The 23,867-nt window shown below is 37.3% G+C and overlaps 1 protein-coding gene across 1 annotated transcript in view; it reads right to left on the bottom strand.

The window, feature by feature from the left end:
* LOC145984207 (F-box/LRR-repeat protein 5-like) overlaps positions 1-23,867 on the bottom strand; it is a 92,817-nt gene that overhangs the window by 11,873 nt on the left and 57,077 nt on the right. Inside the window, exons 3-6 of the mRNA XM_083117737.1 lie at positions 13,706-13,852; positions 9,346-9,835; positions 7,343-7,502; positions 4,378-4,545 (exon numbers count right to left, since the gene is read on the bottom strand). Of these exons, the coding sequence (XP_082973863.1) occupies positions 4,378-4,545; positions 7,343-7,502; positions 9,346-9,835; positions 13,706-13,852 (965 nt within the window). The remainder of the gene's footprint in view (positions 1-4,377; positions 4,546-7,342; positions 7,503-9,345; positions 9,836-13,705; positions 13,853-23,867) is intronic.

Raw genomic sequence — 23,867 nt, 5'->3', positions numbered from 1 at the left:
GCCGTGTGTCGCTTTGGTCTAAAATCTCCTTGAGGAAATGGTGCAGTCAGAGCTTGTGTCCCTACGGTTCGAAAACTGCATTCATTACCGACTGCTCACTTTCAAGCGACACTTGTGGTTTGTCACCTCGGTATGAAATATCTCTCAGGACACTATTTATATTCTAATAACATAGAAAAACAAACTCGAATACACAGTCCAGACCTGACGTCCGGAATCACATTACGATGTTTCTTCTTGTGTTACGCACGCATGCTATTTATTTATTCATTATATTTTACTTTTCTTTCCAAATTAATGCCATTTCGTGACTGCAAATCACTCCACAAATATAACTGTTTCCCTCAATTCATGTACCGCCTTTCAAGACAAACAAATCTACATAATATATTCCAAAAACTAACAAAGCCGCATTACTTTCATAAGAAAATTAGCACCGATTCTGATTGCACTGCCATCTATGTTCTCATCAGTCGCGGGAACCAGTTTCTTGGGTCGTTTTCCACACTACGTTATTCAAGGCGCTGTAACCAAGGTATTAGGCAACATTCTGTCAGATAATGTTATCATTTATGTTGATGATTTATGAATTAGAAGTGGATCTTTAGAAAGTCACATAGAACATTTAAAAAGTGTATTCTCTAAATTAAAAGAGTCTGGTATGACTGCACATCTCAAGAAGACATTCTTCTCTAGAGAAAAGTTATTGTATTTAGGTCACATTATTGACAAAACAGGTATAAGAGTAAATCCAGAGAGAGTAGAAGCTATTCTCGATCTTCCTACTCCGAAGGATGTAAAGACACTTCACAAAATAATAGGTTGTTTCTCTTGGATGAGAAGATTCATTCTAAATTTTGCTAAAATACAAGAGGGAACAAGAGAGTTTTGATTTGCTCAAGCAAGAAATTTCTAGTGATGCTAACTATTCCATCCTGATCTTAATCAAAGGTTCTATGTCCAAGGAGATGCCTCTTTACTTGGCATTGGAGGATATGTGTATCAAATAATTGATGGTGAGAAAAGAAAAATAAGTTATGAGTCATACATTGAAAGGTTATGAGAAACAATACACCATAACCAAACTACAATGTTTAAGTCTATTTTGTATTGAGAAATGTAGTCAGTATCTTTTAGGTAAAGAGTTTACCTTAGTTTGTGATCATAAGTGTCTTACTTGGCTGAACCATTCGAAGAACTGGAACCCTCACTTATTGTGTTGGTCCCTTCAACTTCAAAAATACCAGTTCATTCTAGAATACTGCAAAGGATCTGACAATGGTCGAGCGGACTTATTGTCCAGACAATTTTCAGAATCATGCTGATTTTGATGCACATAAACAATAATGTAATGTTTAAAAATGAAGTATTAGATATACCTGTAGAGTTGTTAGTGCAACAGCTGTACAATGATAAGCTCTTTCAACCTATTATTGATTATTTGAACAATTGTGAAACATAGGCATGGACAGACCATCTGATTAGGGGGGGGGGGGGGGCAAAAGCCTTTATAAAAGTTCAGTCGGGAAAGAAAAACCTCATTTCATCTCACTGTTTTAGTTTCATTGCATTGAAACTACAATATAGCAACACAGGTGCACCATAATGAATGAATAAATTGTCTCTGAAATGTGCCGCCTTTTCCTCCAAACAAATGTGTTCATGTATTTAAGACAAAACTGTTTAGCAGCAAGAGTCTGAAGTAATTAGTAGTTATAACTTCTCTCGCTGGCAATTTACAATGCATTACAGAAAACAATAAAACTGCGAGCAAAGCGAGCAAGAAAACTTTTAGATCCAAATTTTTGCAAACTGAAAACAATATTAATTTAATATGGGACAAAAATAATCACGTGGTTCCATGGCATTCTCTTTTACAATTTCTTACATTTAGACCATTCGGCACCCAGGGCCAATTCCTGCCGCCACCTAGCTATAGCTCTGAACTTGACAAGACTGCAAGAAAATTTTACGAAATGTATTCTTATTTGTATAAAATTTGATATCGAGGGGGCAATTGCACCTCGGTGCCCTCCTGCAGGTACTCTTGGCCATCTGGAAGAAATAATGCAAGAAAGAGGTGATAACTAATTTCATCTTGAGTGTCCTTTTGTCCTGCTACTTTTAGATTCTACTAGTTTTGCTTTCTTTTACCCCCCCCCCCTAAAACTGATTTCCATCCAAGGCTGGGTAGGGGCAATGTCCATTGCACCCCTGTGGTTGCGCCACTGCACCTCCTTCCCCGTAGTTGCCTTGAACTATAATCGGCTTGAAAATATTTTATTTTCTTTAAGAGTATAATATCATTTAATAACGGCGATACAAAATTTCTAGGTGAAAATATAATAGGGGCATGGACGTCTGGAAGGGGTAAAGGATGGCCACACCTCCCCCATAGAAATCGAATGTTAACCTAAAAGTACATATTGCAGACATATAATTTGATTTCAGTCATAGTAATTTATATTAATGCTATAGTTTCAAATTCTAGTGGTGTTTTTTGAGGGGGTAACACTATTATGAAGATAATATGCCCCATGATAAAATATCTTACTTGTCTCTACATGGAAAAAATCTGTGGACGTCCATGATTGCAATTGCCCCCCCTTTTGCTATCAGCAGACACTCTAGGACAAGAAAGTAGAGAGACTTTCCCCCACCCTTGAAAGTCTGAGGCCTTCTCTTCAGCCCCTATGTTTACAACCATGGCAGGGTTTCTCTGACGTCATCAACATTAAACTTCTTCCAAGTTTTCCAGCATTCTGAAGCATGCAAAGCTCTTATTTTTAGGAGGAAAAATACATATTGAGTAATGAGTGATATGAAATATGTTTTTCATTATCAAAATCAGCATAAAAGCTTGACTTAACATGAATTGAGATCTCAAAGTATTGAGTAAGCCCGTGCAAAAGTCTTGATGTTCTTGTTTCTCTTTCTCACAACAATTGGAGGTTGCCTTTAAATGCAATTCAATTTCAAACACAAGAGAGAAAGTTGAGAATGGTTGCTTTTTCATTTTGCTCAATTTAAGTAGTGTGGTCTCCAAAATATTTTCTTCTAAGTTTATAATTTTTAGTGTTATTAGCAGTATTATTAAAGTTACTAACACTATATGAACTGACTGACAATTCACAAAAGCAATGTCAACAAGAAAATAAAATGCAATAACATGCTGTGCTGTAGCCTTTATGTTTACTTTGTAATTCGTACATGTCAATTCTTTATATTTAATCACAGGAAGAATACAAATTAATCAGATTTCATAATTCTCATCATATAGGATTAGCATAATTTGTCCTTTGTGGTCGTAAGGCCTATGGTACTGCAGTCAGCTTTTACATTGAATAGTTAATGATCTTGGCATTTATCACAGAGTATTATGATGACCCCCCCCCCCCCAAGGCTGTTGAAAGATCGTCCCTGAGGTTTGGCAAATATTGCGATGACTGCATAAAAATGTCACTCTCCACCACTGATTATGAGCCCTCCTCCTGAAATAAAATTCTGGCTATGGGCCAGCATGTGTACCAAGATAAGTATTATTTTTTGCTAGTTTTGACTCATCTACCCATTTACAAAACACATTCTAAATATCAATGTAAGTGCAAATCTGCTCATTTTGGTGAAATTGTGTTTAAAAACAACCTTTGCCATGTAAGTCTTTCGGTGTGCAACAACTACTTACAATGGAGTTGTTGAAGGAGTTTGTGGCCTAGTTTTTGGTGAAATGTATTGAAAAGGTAACATCAAGATATTAGACAAAAATATTGAAGATCTTAAGAATTACTAGAATAATATAAGCAGTGTTTGCATTATATCTTAACTACTGCTTACTTTCCCCAATACAGAATCTAAATGAAACAAAAAATACAATAGGTTGGGAAAGTTGCTGCCATCTTTTGACTTGTTTTCCAACCAAGAAGACTTTCTGAAGGTTCACGTACGCAAATTCCCACTTTTTTTGACGGCTTCCCCTTGTTTATCTCAGCTTCTTCAGTGGAGCTAAGAAGAGCCAAACACTGCCTAATCTGGTGAGTTTTTCTTGTCAACAGTAGTAGTGTCAACAGTAGTAGGGGGAAATTGGGGAAATTTGAAGCATTGTGAAGACTTTATGAATGAAAAAAGCTGCTTTGTAAATTAAATGCAGAAAACAAAGAAATTGAAAATTTTCAGTTGAGGGTTCCGGTGCTCCATGAACCCCCTTCAGGTGATGCCTCTGATTGGTAGAACATCTGTCATCAGTAAATTTTATATCCGTACTTTATCGGTATTGGCCAAAATTTCATATAGGTCCATCCTTAACATACATAAAAATATAAAATAATTATTTTTACTGTCCTATTAATTAATTATACATCATTACGTAAAAGTACTTACTCTTTGAAGGCATGTATGTTAATTCGTGTGTGGCTCACATTCAGATACTGCAAATTAGGGCATTTCTTTAGAATATTTCTGAGCATTTTGTTGCTGAGGCAGGTGCTACCTCCTGCAACAAATTTTCTAACACAATGTCCAAATCTGGGAAGAACATGTTCAACCAATCTGCAATAAAATAAATACACCAAAGTTATTGATTCTCATATGTACAAAATGGCAAAAATTAAAAGTTAAATGCAACAAAAACCATAGCCTGAAAGATTCCTTTGTGTACAGAATATATCTGAAAAGAAAATAATATTAAATGGTTTCATAAATGTGTGTTGTAAGACTGATTGATGTTTATAATTTTTTTTTAGATGTGTCAGCTCTAATAAACAAGCCCCTTTCTATAAAATCATTAGCAAATGTCTACTGATTTAGAATTTCTTGTCATGTCTATGCTAAATCTCCTTTTACAAGGACAAAACGTTTCATATGAGACAAACACACACACATACAGAAGGTTGATTTTCATGTACTAAGTTTGGATGGAAGTTAGTTGGAAGAATATGCAGAAATAAAAACAAAATAAAGAATAGATAAAGTTATTTTTGACTTAGTTTTAAAGCTATTTATTAGCAGTAGAAGTCTGGTACAATTGCATCCAGTGGGTCTTTGATGCATCAGGGGTTGGAGTAATGGCTATGAGAAGTGTCATGATGTAATACCGCTCCTAATCTATTGTTTACAACATTAAGTGACTGGCTGCAAATGACCTAAGTGTTACATTGTGATACATCACATACATGTGATGTACTACATAGAAATTTCAGCAAAAAGCAGGCTCGACCAGGACTCAAACCAGTGTCTCAGACATGCCATGTCATTGCTCTACCAACTGAGATACCTAGCCACCTCTGATTTCACTTGATTTTTCACTCACTGTTTACCTTCTGTGAAGCTGTCTCTGTCAGTGCTACCACAACAGGATATGTTGCATCTGAAACACTGATGATGTCGACAGTGCCAAGTTTCTCCCAGTGTAGAGATGTATATTTAAGATACACAGGATATATACTAAGAGAAATTCCATTGCAGTTGCACTGAGAGACAATTCCACATGGCTAAAACAGCAGCAGAGATAAATCAGGTGAAACCAGGGCTGGCCTAGCAGCTCAGTTGATAGAGCAATGGCATGGTATGCCTAAGACTCAGGTTAGAGTCCTCGTCAAACCTGTATTTTTTACTGAAATTTCATCTTAATGTTGGTTGTAAGGTTACACTTTTCTCTATGCGAGAGACTGAGAATGTGTGCGCAAAGCATATTAAATTTTTCATTCTCGTTATTTGTATTTAACCTCATGTGTTTTCATTGCTATGTTCAGTGTGATGACCTTAGCTCAAGTGTGAATTTTAAACAAAAGAAGCAAGCAATCGTACACAAAATTTACACCTTCCCTTACACCAATTTTACTAGAAATAACAAGTAGTCTCGTGATGCTGGTTCCAAAAGGGGACCAACCAGTGTGTGAGGCTTGTAGGCTCTGGTCTCCTCCAGCATTTAACGGCTGATCCACAATATCTTGTAAAGAAATTCATCATAAATTCACATATTTACTATCATTAACTGTCATGTTTCACTCCTGGACCAGCTTATGCATCCAAGTGTTATAATGGAGATGTTTCATTGTATTTGCACCAAAAACTTTACTTATGGTTCGACTGGACCTTTGGCAGACATCAGCAAAGACATTTTATGAAATTTCCTCTTCTTTCGAGACACTGCTATGATATTCTACAATGTGAAAAATTACATGTGCTTAGAATTTCTTCTAGCAAATTCAGATGAATCTTCATGGTTTACTTTCGCTTTTGTCTAGATATGCATAATAGTTGGTTTGGAAAGGGTTAAAAATAACTAAAAACAACTGTATTGTTTTGTTATTCAAGAACTGAAATATATTAATTAATTTTGCAAACATGATGTATTAAATGCAGTCACGTAGTGCTGGTACACATTATGGACAAGCAATCTTCAATAGAATCAAGTTGAAAAATGCATGGAAGTACAACTGAGGCATTGCCAATTTTAGGGGGCAAACTCGACAAAGGCCAATTTTTCTTTTATTGTTGTATCATATACGTTGAAGACTGTAGGAACTCATGCAAAGTCTGACAGGAGTTTACCTTGCCTCTAATACTTTGAAATTTTCTTTTGAATACTGTAGGACACACATTTAGAAAACTGCTGATTCCCACAACTTGTATTTTGCAAGTTTGCCCTTAATATCCACAATGCTTAAATTATATCCTTCATATCTGCAAGAATGGTTGAAAATGTATAATCATTGCCAGTATGCCACAATCAAGCTATTCCAAGCATTACATGTAGTGGGAATGCCCCCTCTGCTTGCCATTTTTGTCATACCATGCTGCAACACAGCATGCGAACATGATAACATCAAGTAAAATATTGGACGGTTTTCACTCTCGATCTGATGACTCAACTGGTCGAAAGGTCAAGGAGAGACCTCCCTCACTATACAGCCAGGATTTCACAATCACATGTTCAGGTGCTATGCACGAAGACCATTCAGAACAAGCACGTGTATCAGCGCATCAAAACATACCCACAGCACAGGATGGTTCAAATCACTTTGACATTTGGATGCCAGGGAAAGAGTTACGCAGAAAATATTGTACTATCCTCATGTATTCACTTTTGTCATGGCTTAATATTTCCAGCTGCATTGAGGCTCACCCAGCTTCCCACCCGATGGGTACCTTGGGGTAAAGGCAATCAGAATGTGACTGATTACACCATTACAAAATTTGAAATTATCACATCTGCAATCAATAAATATATACCTCCAGTGGAGAAACTTCACCAGTATTTCAATCTGCAAAAAGCATACTTTATTCAAGATGATCTCTAAAATATGAAAGGAATCAATGGGAATAATAACTATCGGTAACTTACCCGTTTAGTATTTTCAACTCATGAATCACATGCCATGACAGAGAATCATCATCAAGATCATTTTCATCATTTAGTACATCTTGAGGAAAATACATAGTCCATACATGGTCTTGATTCTCAATTAAGTCTTCAACAAGTTCTTCTTTAAGGGACCAATATCCTGCAGGAAAGAAAATTATCATTGTAAACTTGAAGTAACATGTTCAATACACATTAATTAACATTTAAATGACAAATTATTTTGAAAGTGCATTACTAGAGAAAGGTAAAAGAGCACAAAATGGAGACTCCTTGCAAAGAAATTCAAGATCATGTAATTATGCAAGATATATAAATTACACCTTACTGATTTGACATTCTTTTACACTGTGCACAAATTCAACAAAAGTTCTGCATTGACAATAACAACATTTGGTCCTCTCTCGTGTACACATATGAATGGCAGAAAATACTGGAAATTTTCTGGGGAAAAAAAATTTAGACCACATTGCAATCATTAAAGGCATAGAAATAATGAAGATGAAACTTTAAAACAAATCTGGTTATTTTTTTATTCAGAACATTCACCTTTACTAAGAGAAACTTTGCACAATGAAAATATTCCTTTCAAATATTTAACTTTCTCCCACCCCTGATTCCAATGGCATGCAACACCAGTTACTACACCTGTGCACCAATGTCATAAAATGTTAACATGCACCTTTGTTGTACTGCAATTGAACTATCAAATTTCTGTCAAAATGTATAATGGTTACTACAGTGCCTTTCACTGCTGAGGTGGCCGTGGAACGGCGGCTAGCATACCGGAAAGTAAGATCGCATCTGGTGGCAAACTGGATGCAACATCTGCATCTGTGGTTCGCTAGGTATGTAATGAAATAATAAGCTTGTGCAATTACATTCAGTTACAATTAAAATGAGCACATACCTTGTTACAAGAGGAGTTTGAAATGTTGTCCTCCTGCTTCCACACATTTATGGCATTTTTAAAGGAAATTTTCAATAACACGTATGAGTTCCTCTTCCGAAATTGCTTCAATTTCTCTCCTGATGTTGTCTTTCAATTCTTCTAATGTATGGCTTCAGGTTTAAAAGTCTGGCAGCTGACCATGCAAACATCATGAAAATGTTTTGCAAGGCGCCGGAGGGATTTTTGATCGAACTTCAATGTTGTCTAGTTTCTCCTCATTAAGCACACGCCATCTTACCCTTCATTTCTTATCAAGAACTGACCCTGATTACCTAAATTTGTTCACAAGTATTCAAACACTGTCTCTGTGTGAAACAGGAGTATCTGGGAATTCTGCTGCAAAACACATTCTAACTTCCCTACAAGAATTTGTAATGACGTAAGAGTCGTACATAAAAATACGTTGTTTTAAATTATACGAATAGCGTGGAATTATTAGACTGCAGAAAAGCACCACTAATATGTAAACTAAAACAAAACAATCTAAAACACTTATTAACACCTTAACACTTCACAAACATGTGCAAACTGGACACCAGCTATCTGGATACTGAAGCACTGATGCATCCAATACACAGGTCAGCGTACAGCTGTGGGTCTAAATGCGAGCAGGTGCGATCTTACTTCCCAGCATGCTAGCTGCCACTCCGTGGCCACCTTGGCTGTGAAAGGCACTGTATGTCACCTTCAGATATCTAGGGGTAAGCTGGCCCACAGGTTTCTAGTATATTTTAATATTTTAGTAATTCCACTTGTTTGTTTGTTGTATTTAAGCTCTTGGGATTTACTCGGCGATGGATTTATAGCTCTAAACATTGAAGTTTCCATTCTGTTTCTAAAATATTAAGAGCTTCCCAGTTCTGAAACATTGCATGCTCTTGATCTATGAACGTTTAAAATGTTAACCTGCTTTTAACATACACGAGTATGTCTCATGACCAAGACAATAAAATCTAGGCATGTTAACGTTAAAGGCCATCAACACTTTGAACTATGAGAGAACAGAACTTAAAAGTAACAAGAAAGCACTTACCTAATGCCCATTGTGTTGGAAGAAGAGACCTCCACATTGATTCATCACAAACAAGATTGTTGAAGAGTTTGCACACTTGACTGCATTTCAAACGCTCAGGAATGTTCAAATATGAGAAAATTTCCAACAATATTGTCTCTGGTAAACTAGTAATTGCAATCTTTTCATCATTTTCCTTAGGGACATTTTTCTCAGAGGATTCACCAGATTTGCATTCCTCAGTTGTTATGGTACTTCTTTCGTTGTCACCAATGGCAAGAATGATTTCCTGATCATAATTATTGATGTCCTCAGTACAAGAGAAAGCATCACCACACACAGTGTCTGAGCACTCCAACTGTTCAACATTATAATTAGGAAGCTCTTCCATACTTAATTTGCTGATGATAATATCCTCCACAAGAATGTTTTTGCCTTCAAAGTGTTGTGAAAGGACTAAGTCCTTCAAAAGCTTCAGTTCATTGTAGTCAAAGTATTTCAACAAAAGTGGCTAAAACAAAGAGAAATAAAATACAAATAATTCATTAAATGTTAGTACTTATACTACGCATTTACTTCATTGTTAAGCTACAATGATTTACAAACCATGTCAGTAACAACAAAATTTTAATTATGTAACATTGTTTACATTGATGGAGAAAACATGAACAACATAATTTCTATGCACACAATAATGGTCAACACATCACCAAAATTAACATCTAGAATATTATTTACTGTGTGTTTAATGAAGTTGTCACACAAACTTTACAAATAAATGAACTAAATTGATGATTTTGTATCTGACTTGGAGGTTCAAAAAGAGCAGTGAAACCTATCTTCTGAGATATGCCAACACAACAAGAGTGAATTTGCAGATTAAATTCACAGAAGTGAATTTCTATGGAATATTGTTATATTAAAGTTTGGAATATTATTATGTCAGGCAATAGGTCATAGGCACGGTGGCATATGTCGGCGAAATGACGAGAACGCCCACCAGACAGATACCATATGTTGTTGCATTCCAAGGCCGTGTCTATTACCAATTGTCTAACATAACAATATTCCAAACTTTTTGTGAGGAGTGTACTACAGTAGACCCTCGTTAACACAAACTCACTTAAGATGAACACTCTGTTAACATGAACAAAATGTTGGTCTCGGCAGAGATGTATTATACAAGGTCCGCCCATAAAGAAGCCAAACTGTCAAAAAAAAAAAAAGAACCAAACCAAATAAAAAGGTACCATATTCTGGCAACACTGCAAAGAGCTATATCTAAACTTCCCATCAGTGCATGTTTCAACCTGTTATAGGAATCTGGTACAGTTGCAATGCAGACATTTTAGGACAGTTCTAGGTTAAAGATTGCAGCTCTCATACAGTTTCCACCGACTGCAATGTAGCCTACATTGCATGCTCAGAATTTGGCACAGAGCCACCAGCAATCGTGTGAGGTGTGCAGACCGGACGTTGTGAGTGATAGTATGGTCAGACGATGGTGCAGACAATTCACGGGAGGCCAATCGAATGTGCACAACACCATACAGCTGAGTACACGTGGGCCCTTTGCATCACTTCAGGTGAGAGATCTTGGACCACTCCCTGTACAGCCCTGGCCTTGCATGTACCGACTTTCATCTCTTTGTTTAACTGAAGAGTTTTCTGGCAGGACAAGGGTTTGACAGCTACACTGCGGTAGAGATAGTTCCAGTCTTTGCTGTCAGACACATATACCATGGGCATACAAAATTTAGTGCCATGCTACAACAAATGCCAGAACAACGGTGGTGGTTAGTCTAAAATTAGGTTAGGACTCTCATTGTTACTAATGTAATAAATTACAACTGATATTCTTGTTTTATTTATGCCTAATCCGTAGGGACCTTGATATTTTTTTTCAAATTGGTGTATTTTCTTATTTTTTATTTTTTACTATACGGTGTTATTTTTTCCAAAATTCACATTTTCATTTAGCGCATTTTCTGGCAAATATCTGAAATTATACCTTCGTGGTGTTTTTTAAACTACTGTTTCAAATTGTAAGTCACATGGCCTACGCCTCTTAGCGAGAGTGATATCTTGAAAGTTATTTTGGGAAAGTTATTTTCCATACCCCTTTTTTTAATTTTAAGGTAAGGATTTTAGATAATGGAATTTTCTCCGTATATGCTGAAGGATGCATAATGACCATTAGTGGCGACACACCCAAAAAATTAAAATCAATCAATCTCACGTGACAGATACCGATATATTATGGCACCAAAAATTGGCATTATCTTTTTTTGACTTGTTAGTGTTACGTTTCCCAAAATTCGCGTTTTTGTTGTAGAATATTTATCTGCCAAATATACCGAAACTTAATACTCTATTGTGCTTTTCCACTATTATTTTAAATTGTAGGTCACATGGTCTACATATTTTCGTGACAGTTTGATATGTTGGAACAGATTTTTGAGGAACTAAAAGTAAAGTGCTCCCTTGCACTTTTCCATGAAGGTGTATACGGGTATGGAGTTGGGGCCCACACTTTCTTGATCACGGCTGAAGGTGGGGGTGATGTGATTAGCACCATGCTCCTGGCTACCTTTATCCCTCAAAGTTTCTTCAAGGTACCAGCTTCATATGATGCTGGGTCGGTGCCGGAGCAGTTTGAATAGGTGGAAAACATCCCTGTTCTCCCCTGCAGGGTACGACCCCGGGTCTCTTGCATAGTAGTCAGACGCCCTACCGACTGAGCTCCATTATTACTCGCTCGACAAATGCCGATGGTGCGCACTTAGCTTGGTAATTCAAAACATATCTCGTGCGACAAATACGAATATGTAGCTCATGTGTGACGGTAGATACGCACTCGATCTCCAGTTAGAACACTGCCACTTTGCTCTGTGATGTAAATGGTTTTGATAGAAGTTGAAAAAATTGTGGGAAATACATGATTTAATGTGGTTGTCGGAATTATTCCATGTACGTATAACTCTATAGTTTACTCTTGAGTAAAATGTTGGAAAACTTGCATATTCTATGTACACAAACATGGCCTAGAAAAGACAAGAATGTTGGATTTCATGGAATTTTTCGTTGTTTTAGGACATTTCTTTAAAAAAAATCGCTAAAAACGCCAACAATTCGCATTATTTCGATATTTCGAACTGGCGAAAAATTTGTCCAGACATCACTGCACATTCCTAAACATAACATCGCAGCAATTACCATTTTCCACGGTTTTGGCGTTTGCGAAAAATCAATGTCCCTACTAATCGGAAATCACTTTCTGACCACCCCTCGTATACATCAGTAGATGGAAAGTGAAAATTAAACGGGCTGGCAGAGAAAAGTCAATTCTTGAAGAGAGTGATTTGCTTTTATGATTGAATGATTCGAGTAAATATATTAAAATATTTACATATTTATTATTAGTATTTTATTTCATAATATTAGACATTAACCTGACTCAGTGAGATATTAATGACTAGGGAACGGAACTTTAGGTAAATAAATGTTGTTGTTTTTTCTGCGATAAGATAGAGATCCTCGTTTTTGCCAAAATTCTGATTATAGCCTTATATACCAACACATCAAATTTTATTTTACATAAAAACACATTTTCTAGTTTTCCGTATGTAAATAAATATTTTGCAAATTTTCATTTTAAATACATAAAATCGCTCATTGACTTCAGCAACCTCGAAATCCACGAAGGAAAAATGTTTATTCTCCCCACCTCTTTCATATCGAGAGTGTTAGGTTTGTTTTGTCTTGAACACACTCGCTGGCAGACTTCTGCCACTGGATTTAACCCTCAAGTGCTAATGTCTAAATGTACAGAATTTTGGGGGGAAAACCAAGGTTTTCAAACTTTTTGCCAAATTGCACGTGTTTTGGAAGGAGGTGAAGTAGAGGAAGCTTTGGAAAACTTCAGCATTAGTGACATTTCGTGCTTCAAATATGCAAGAATTGTTTTTTTGTGACGTGGAGCGATCTTCTCACAATATAAGATGCTTTTTAGAGATAATCGTCACAGATTTACAATAGAGAATTTGGAAAAAACTATTGTGATCCACTGCAACTCTTCCAAAAAATAGCTCGCTAAGAGGTAAGCATTTAGAAACTGATTTCAGGTGTTTATAATGCATGTCATATTTTGTTCTTGTTACCAAATGTTTTTATTTTTGTTACATATTTTCCTGTTTTTATCACATATTTTCAACATTTATGACACATAAAAAAATAAATATTTCTGAGTTTTTAGCACATAAAGTTCCGTTCCCTATTAATAACCATCTCTCATGAGTTTAAACAGACAGGGCAGAGAGTGGCTTTCATGCATAAAGAAAAGTAAGTGGCAAATTTGAAAATAAAAGAAGTTGCAACTTGCCTGGTATACTTCTTCCTCCTCTTTCATATGAGGTAAAAAGGTATCTGTGAAATCATTTAGCACCTTACGTAATCTGTTCCCATAATCAATGCATTCTTTCACAGATTTACTTTTAACAGCATATCCGTTCTTCACAAACTCCAGCACCTAAAATAAAAAAGTGTTATTTTAATGCCTACAAAGGTTTACATTAAGACATACAAAAATATAACTATTTTCACAACTATATTTGATTGATTGATTGATTTGCTTCATTTTACTTCCACTTTTTGTGCCACTTTTGGCTAATTTGCGAAGATGGAGATGAGTGATGACATAATAACAATGATGAAATTGATGAATGGACACTCACAAACATCCATGCCCAGGCCGGGATTCACAGTTTTCCTTCTCTAGGTGAAAATTTCCATTTTTCCATCTATTTTCCCTTTCACTTTAATTATCTTTTGTTAATAATAATAATAATAATAATAATGATAATAATATCACAAATTACTCATGTAATTAATTAAATTTCCCTTCATTTACCAAGCATGGCACAGAAGTAGGAAAGAACAAACAGCTTTCTTCCACCAACTTTGTTTGCAGCATTCGAACTAAGGACATTGGTCACGCGTTCTTTAATAGCCAGTCGCCCACTCACTATCTCTTTGGCTCCCTTGCCTCCCTGCATACTACCAGGTCGATAGTAGTCTGAGTTGGACAACAGCATTCAGTGGCATACATAAACCAGTGTTTAAATAGTTTACTTATATTCTGGTTGCTTTAATTCTTCACAAAATACATAACATAACAATTTTCCATATATTAAAGCTAAATGTATATAAATATGTGAGAAAAGTTGGTTTACTGTCAGTAAACACGTTAACATGGAAAATATGCAACTGCCTAATTGACTATCTTTGAATTGAGGACTAAAAGTGGTAAACGTTGTAAGTGCCAAAAGTGAAAGTGTTGGGAAATCACATCGTTCCGCACATCTGCCTGTAAGAACGTGCACACTAGTGACCTCTTTACATGCCCTTTGAACTACTCAGAGGGCTACCAGCCACATTTCACGTTTACCACATTATCAAGCATGGCACATTTCACAGTTTAACGTGGAAAACTGTGTTTGAATTCTTGTGGCACTTACAGCGTTTACCAATTTTAGTCTTCAGTTGTTGAGTTCAGGAACTTTAACTATTTCCTAACAATATTGGTATATCTTTCAGACATAAGGGTAGCCACTATAATAATTGTTACAGTTAATTCTATGATTCCCATTAGCAGACAGACAGACCTATCAATTTAGATATTAACAATGTACACCAGAAGCCCACCAAGTAATAATACAACAAGTTTCTAAATGGATGGTGGCCATCAAAATTAATGGAACCATAATTAAATAGTTTCATGGTTAAAGTAGGGTAAGTATCCAGCAGTAGTGTAGCATTGCAGAACCCCCATACACCTGGCATTCCCAGATTTAAAATAAGAAAGATGCATGCTGTAAATAACAAGTAAAACATTACTAATTGTACATAATAGCTATTTATCTCACTCAGCCAACAATGCTCCACTGACAGCTCTCTATCTGTAGTTTTTCCAATGTCTTTCCTGACCAAATGTTGGAATTTTCAACATACATACAGGACCTCTGCCATATAGCAAGGAATGTTGCACAGTGTATGTGTGATAGCTGTGCTTTTGTAAGAAGCTTGACTCTCAACAGAATGTGCCAGAGGCTTCCTTGTATGCTGGTGTATGCTGTGGATTTCCCCTCAGCATAGTGACTGAAGCAACCTCATTCTTCCAACTCTTTGTGCTGTCTGATGCTACAATACATATGACTGACGTAACTTTTCCAAACTCAGATATACTAAATGTCTGAACATCATTATAACTTCTTTGTATAATTTATTGTAAGAACAGTAATGTCCAGTACAAATTACAAAAAAACAGCACAGATTTTGTCCAAGAAGTTGGTAAAAACTGCATTCAGAGTTTTCAAATCCTTGTGATATGAAAGGTTATAAATTACAAATTTTTCATTCGTGGTCAAAGTTCAGCCTATGCCTGCTCTACCACTGAACCCACAAATGCTTAATATGGTGTCAATGGAAATTTGTAGCACTTGTTTCAAAACTCTTCACAACGAAGATGAGTAGTCTCTACATGAAATTATTTAAAAATGTTTATCAGGTTTCTTAAGATTTAATGTGATGTCAAACACTGGTCTAAATTACTAATCGGCACTGTTACATCAGTAATAGTTGGATCATCCACAATAATAATGTCTACTAATATTCTAGAAGTGCTTATGACTCTGGTAGGATTTTTAACCCTCTGTTAGGGTATGCCATTTTCTGTAACACACATAGGCATGTGATAAACACCTATCCCTCAACCCCTTCAAGTATCTGTAAGGTATGAAATACACCGTGAATTATACTGATTATGCATGAAAAATGTTCTATCTTTGTATTTCTTCTATGCGCAGCTGCAATTTTCTGCTGCTCTTTCAAAATGGTGTAATAATATAGCAGGCGCGGAGCATCCATGTAAGCTGTGTAAGCCGGGCTTACACTTTATTAGTTCTAGTGAAATGTACTCCCTCTGTCCCATAATTATTGTCCGGTACACCTTTGTTTGTTGTCCCATAATAATTGTCCAATATTCAAACTGTGACATTGGTGTGTACAGAAGAAGAAAATGAAACACGGGAATGAGTCATACAACTTTATTACTCAAGGATCAGTACAAATTGGCCGATCAAGTATCCAAAAGAACCTAAATAAAAAGTACTCCCTCTGTCCCATAATTATTGTCCGGTACACTTTTGCTTGTTGTCCCATAATAATTGTCTGATAGGCAAACTGTGACATTGATGTATACAGAAAAAGAAAATGAAACATGGGAATGAGTCATACAACGTTATTACTCAAGGATCAGTTCAAATTGGCCGATCAAGTATCCAAAAGAACATAAATAAAAAGTCACCATTTTGGCATACCGGACTATAATTATGGGACAGAGGGAGTAATCAATCCAGGATCAATACAAAGTGACCAAGAAGTTCGACAAAATAAAACATCAAGACGAAAGAGATTGTTGGTCCAGGAAGGTTGTCATCCCATCAACGAGCTTGATCTAGTGCTGCAGAGCTGCTGTAGCCTCATCGTAAATGTTTCATGGACACTTCAAGCGAGATGGCAGGATGTTTCGGCAGTTCAAGTGTGCTTTTTGCATATGGGGAATCCTGTAGTTGTTCCCACCTTTGGAGGCGCATAATTTCAATGAGACACGACTGCAAAGTGAAAAAGATGTTGTTGAGCTTGTCGCGTGTCAGATCAGAGAAAGATGTTTCAACGGCGGTGATCAACTCATCAATAGTTTGTGGAGCTGCCTGATGCTGGAGAGACTGAATTGCCATGAAGTACCCCAGATCTAAAACATTCATGTCCGAGATCCAAAGTGATTCCACTGGCTGCTACAGCATCCATCCAGGCGCAGTCATTGGGAATGATATGCGGACGTGCATTCTCCTGCTGAACGGACACCTGGATTCTCCCTGCGTGCAGTCCACGAGGCCATTGTGCATCTATGGCTGGGATTAACTTGTTGATGAGAATGTCCCGGTAAACATCTTTGGTAACAGTTAATGGTTTGGTGACCATTGTACCAGCAGGACGATTCCTACTGTTCCTCTTGGCAGGTTCCTTGCTGACGAATGGCCAAATGCCTAACTTACCTTTAAACCACTGCTTGTGACCAGGATCCAAACGAGGCCGGGTGACAGCAGCCAGAAACATGATGTTGGGAATAAAAGATTTGCTTTTACATGTTCACTGCGGGTCTGGTTCATTTGGCAGCAAGTACAATTTCTGACCGTCCTTCATCAGGTAGAACGATTTTCCATCCACATGAACTGTCTCCATCATCATGTTGAACTTCTGATTTCCGCTTTCAGGACAAGCGACTGTGGTAGGATCCAGCATTGACAAGGCAAATTTTAGACGTTACGTCTTGTTGCTATCAGTCAATAATGGCTTCAGCGCATTAGTATGCACTCTGGTCTCTCCTGCCTTCACACGCCTGTGTAGGGTACTCTTAGCAACATTTAGCGCCACCCACTGCCATTGAACGAATATTCTGCCGCGTTCGCAGCGGTAGGTGCTGTAGTCATTGTAGGGCGAGATCCTTCTTCTTTGGTCCGACTTTGCCTTTCATCCGAGATGCAACCGCAGCACAAATGGCCCCATTTTTCAACGATTGCCGCTCCTGTTGCCAAATGTCACATATTGTTCTCATACTTACATGAAATTTCTCAGTCGCACTTGTCATGGCACCTTTCTTCACTACGCCAGCCGTACTGTTTTCAAAGAGAAACTCGTACACTGCCTGTCATTTACTGTCCGTGAGGTTCTTGGTACCCCTGTCGCTTCCTATCATGTGTTGTGTGTTCATGGCTGTTCTTCTCACACGTACTCACTGAAGGAGTGCTCTACTAACGATTTGCAGCGTGCCTTGCTAGACCGGTTGCCATACAGTGCCACATCGGTGACATTTTGGTATACCGGACTATAATTATGGGACAGAGGGAGTATGTAATTATATGGCAAAATTCGTAAAATCTTCAAAGTTCAACTCGGCCCAATACCAATCTTCGAGATTCTGTTTGTTAGATTGCAACACTTCAACACAAGGGGGCACATGGGAACTCCCGCCTTCTGCTTGCGGGAAAGTTGTAATACGTCTGAATGTTGCCTTACAAATTTCTGACCGCAAAGGAGCAGTGCCTACTGTATCTGGATCGAGAAGAGCGAGGAATATAGGGAGAAGAGTGGGCCAAACCCTAGGTTTGTAAACCTATGGCCACAGGCTTACAGCAGCGTTGCAAACCTCATGTTTAGAAAAAGTGTTGTTCATGGACGTCCGCAGTATTTCTTTCCACCAGGGAGGATTAAGCAAAGTACTTTTTTTTTTTTCAGGGGTTGGGGTAAACTAGGTATATTTCCCTTCTCAAAATATACTAATTCAATTTGAAGTTAACATTTTTCTGCAACGCCCTTACAATAATTAGTAATTTGATGTGACTGAAATGAAATTGTATGTGTGAAAATGGTTGACATTCATTTTTCATGAAGTGTCTCCTTGCCTTGCCCCTTCTGGACATCCATGGTGTCGTTTAAACTCCAAAATTATGCTACATACTACTAAATTGTTCTGTGATTATCATATTATTAATATTAATTTATAACAAAACATAAATATAAATTCGAATGGTTCAACCAATGGTTCGACGTTATACGTGAAAAGTTTGAGAAAATTCAACCACAACGAAAAGTGGCCCTCTTGTTTCATTTATATCCCCAACTTACAAATGACTTTTTAAACTTGTGCGAGATTTAGCACCATTATGCTTGAGTTGGCTTCACTGAATACGTGCCAGCGAGACAGGTCCTGCAAGAGGAGGGGCTCCAGCATTGTCGGGTATGAATGGTTGACTGCAAAGGAAATTTGAGCCGGTGGTGCTTCAAGGAGGTTTTTTCCCAGGAAAAGGAAATTCTGAAGCAAAAATCTAACAGGAAGGAGAAAAAGGAGAAACCTAAAAATGAGCGGGATATGGGAAAAGTACATACACATTGATGTGCTAAATTCCTGTTTCTGTTTTAAGCTTGTAGGAGAGCATAAACATCAGAAACATTAAGATCTCTGTTTTCCATTTATGTATGAACTCAGCTGGTAATAATTGACCTAAAAAGTGCAAAAATAAATAAATAAATGTTAATGAAAGCTGAAGATTGAACCAATTTTACAAATCTCATGTCAAATGTGAACCAAATATTATTAATTATGTAGTCCGTGATTCAAACACTCTTCGAACAGCTTTCGAAAAGCCTGTTTATGATCTTTTAGGTGCAAGATTTGCTTTTACAGTATCCTAAGAAAGCACTTACATGTCCTTTGATAGAAATTTCTGGATATGTCCCTACAATTAGTGAGCATTTCTTTTATAATTAATATTGTATTTTTTTTTTACTAAATATAGGGAATTTTAAGGCAACAGAGGGAATTTATTTATATCCGAAAGGGATATTCCCCTCACAGTTCGAAAGATCACCGCTTTGAGCAGTGACCAATTTTGGATCTGGTTTATTTTTATTTCCCCGTTCTTGTTGTCGAGGTATTGCTTTTGCGAATTCCATCTATTGAAAGCGGACTGTCGGCCCTGTGCTGTGGTGTGATAGTGAAGTGCATTATGGAATAAAATGAGTGTGATTGTGCGGTGGGGTGGAGAACTTGTTCAAGACGCCGTTATCCATCAAGGATTTTGCTGCCAAGAAGAAACTTGTGGAGGCCCACCCCTTCCTTCTCTAGCAGGCATAGTATCATATACTAAAAATAAAGTGCGCCGATTTTGTTATTCAGGGTACGAAGCTGATACTTGGTTATGCGGTTGTAAAAAGTATTCAGCACTTTTCTGTTTCCTTCTGTTTTAGTTTCTTTTTATTATTATTCATTTTATCTAACTTTGCATATTTTTTATCGTTGCATTACTCATTGTGATAGGAATAAGACTGACTTAATTATCAGTTGAAATGTAGGAGATACACAGCCTAGCAAAGAAAACACCAATCCCAGGGATTTATCCAGAATTTTTAATTTGGTGAAAAATTCCAGGGAAGTGTTCTAAAAAAATGGGGGGGGGTCGATGTGTGTGGATAAATCAACCATGTCAGCCCAAAAATAAGCACAACGGGAAATAACCTTCATCATTATAGGCTTACACTGTTGGAAAGGTCACGCTCCGCCACTGTAATATAGAGTTAACGCCAGTCACATGCTTGGTGTACAGTTGTCTCCCATGCACCTAAATATGTAACAACCAAAGCAGTGCCATGTACATTTTCAATTACACAGTCACTTTCACGTTCATTTTCGACACTAATACATGTCCTCCTCTTCCTCATTAACCCACTTTCACATAACATCGGAATCTGCAGTGTGCTCAGCTGTTTGAAGCACTGATATTTTTTTGTTACATATTTAGGCACGTGGGGGTCAACTGTACACCAAGCACATGACTGACATTAGCATTATTATGTGGCTTACAAGTGCAACAGAACTGTGTAACTGTGCTTAGAAAGAAAGACAAAGAAGGAACGTTCAGCAACACAAAAACACTGATGTGTAGTATAGTTCACAGTGTTGTGATCTCACAATGAATATCAATGGGAACACCTGTACCCCATGTGGTTAATGAATTGCACCATGCCAAAATGTTTAGCTGGGCAAGCGTAAAGAAACCTAATGTTTTGCTATACATGCTTTATGTTTGAGGCAAAAGACTCCGGATAATTTAAAGAAACTAATTTAATAAAGCTTTTAAACACTAGTCTTCCAAACAACATTGTTGCATAGTGAGGCATTTCATTTGCTAGGTAAAACACACATAGATCATATTTTCTTATCAGAAACTGCCAGACTTCATGCAAGAAAACACAATGAGATAGCATTTTCAGATGTACAAAAGTTTTGGCAACTCATTCCATCGGTAATGACGTTCCTATCCAAAATGCTCATGCTACGCCACTGGTCACTGTTATCAAGTACAATAACTACCTATAATACCACAACTTCACAAAAGCCATTTGGAGAAATTATTTCCTACCGAAATCAGGAATTTATAAAGAGAAAGAGGTGTGACGATATTCTTCCGCATCTTGGATACAATAGTGTTACTTACTTGAAGGTTATGAAACGCTTACAACCTGAAATTTAGCAATAAAATTCATTGTGCCACTTACATCATAAAAAAGAAGTGAGACCCAATAAAAATTTACATGAATAGATCTTTAGGACACATCATTTTTTACCTTTCAACAGCTTTAGGACCTTTCTAGAGTCAGTGTCTCGGAAGAACTTTCTGCACTAACTTCTGTCGCCTTTGTGAGTAAAATGTTAGCTGCAGATAGTTACAGCACAACTTACCAAGCATGATAGCACTGCTATGACTAATCAAAATTTGTAGACCTCAAACAATAGAAAGGCAAGAATAAAGTTTACAAAACGAAAGAACTTATCACCTATACACTTGAATCTTCACTGGACTATTTTATACCCATGATGCATTACTGTAGCATGTTCATGTTTCCTGTCCACGTGGCAAGTCATCTCAGGACATAAGAAAAACGAGCATTAAGAAAAAAATCATAGTTAATTTACATGCAGGGTGGAGGGGGAACAAACATTGAGTGTTGATAGATACCACAAACACACACAACTTTGCTTAAAAAACAGCACCTTGAAAGTGTTTATACCCCCAGGCAAAACTATCTTCCCGCGCCCACGAACTGCGAAAAATGGTTGACAAGATGCCGGTTTCCCCTGCTAGCCAGGGTTACCAACCTGGATGCTCATAAAAGGGCTAAGACGGTAAAATAACTTTTAAGGAACTAGATTTTCGAAGGCGCGACAAACTGCTTCCTAGAGCAATTTTAGGTATCAAAGTGGGGAAGGGAGTTGCTATTACCATTTGATGACAAATAGCCTAGTCCAGTTTAGGCTTTCTCAAGAATAATACATGTTTAAAAGGTAAAATTACGTTTAAAAAAGGTTAAAATGGGAAGGTGAAAGACAAAAGAGGGTTCCGTCACTTGCTTTCTATTCCTTCTCAAGTTGGCAACAGTTTATTCCCTTTGTTAGATCCCACCTCCTTCCTCCTTTCCTAAGTTCGCAGCTTCGAACGAAAATTGCTAGATATCATGAAGAACATACTGTGAATGCGAATTTATTGTCAGTATAATACTAAAAGGGGTAGATTTGGAGCTAAATTTACCCTCTTGGAGCTACAAAGCTCCTTGGAACATTTCGATATTTTTGGAGCCAACGAGTGTGCAAAAGAGCAAGACTTGGCTCCAAAAAGGCTAAATTGGCAACACTGCCGCTAGAGTCTTCAAAAAGGAGGAATTCCACTGTTGCCGCTTGTTGCAGAAAGAGGCGGCAGTGTTAGGTCTAATCAGCTCTTTGACTGCAAGCTTGGTGAAAATATACCATGTAGACAATTAACTAAATTAGGGACGTGATAAATTCACGTAAAAATATCACACACATGAAAAATCAAGCACAAAATCTAAATAAATTTCGCCACGAAATTTCGCCGTTAAAATTAAGCACAAATCGCCAAACTGACGTGTAAAATCATTTCACTTTGAAACCATTTACGTTAATCGAAAAAACGACAAACTTGTGTAGACGACGAACTGAAAACTTCATTACAAAATAAAGACTCGTACAGGAATGCAACAGAAGAACTCATCTCCGTTATGTCTCTTTATCTTGTACTGAATGAAGTAACAAGTCACATTTAAAGGGCTCTGCGTATCCGAAAGTTTAGCGCTCTCCTTTGCAGCGGGCTATCTATTGATTAATTATATTGTTAAAAATTATAACTGTCTCTTCAGCAATGACGCTATTTTTCCCCTACTCCGAATAAGGGGATGCAAGTCTCTCCTTGGTAAAAACAACTAATTTTAAGCAAGTGAATTAAAAGAACAAATATATGGAGAATTTGTCAAGAACGAGTTGAAACACATTGAAAAACTCAAATCGCTACAAAACCGATAAAAGCTGAGGCTGTAAAGAAGCACTCGGCACACAGAAGGGCCAAGGCAAAAACATTATATTGGGTGTAGACTCAGGCACCAGAGCCTCGTACACCCGCAAGAACGAGTGATTGCATTCCCAGTGGGAGCCCCATCATAAAAAGTATGTTCTAACTCCACTATATGCTCAGATAGGCTATTCGGGACTGGATCTACAGCTTAAAGTGGGATGTGAACCACTTCTGCTGGGAATCAAACCTGGGATGCTTTTATTACAAGGTGACAGCATTAAGCACTACGCTATCGGGGAGGTTCTAGGGTATCCCAATCGCGAGGAAAGTTTAGGAAGTATAATACCGGACCTGTACTACGGACTTCATTCAGTAAGGTAAAGGTAAATATGGCAATCAGACTCCCTACCGACTAGTTTTACCGAATTTTAATCACTACCCAAGTAAAAAAAATGGTTTTCCTTGGTTCTCCTTCAAACAATAGTATTTTTAAAATTTATTTGGCGACCATGCAGAATGCATTAGGAACCAAATAACCATGAATCTCAAGAACAACTTCGA

The sequence above is a fragment of the Lepisma saccharinum genome, chromosome 2 (genome assembly GCF_977018435.1).
Source record: "Lepisma saccharinum chromosome 2, izLepSacc3.1, whole genome shotgun sequence".
NCBI classification, from domain to species: Eukaryota; Metazoa; Arthropoda; class Insecta; order Zygentoma; family Lepismatidae; genus Lepisma; species Lepisma saccharinum.
This window is presented reverse-complemented; position numbering and strand designations above follow the sequence as displayed.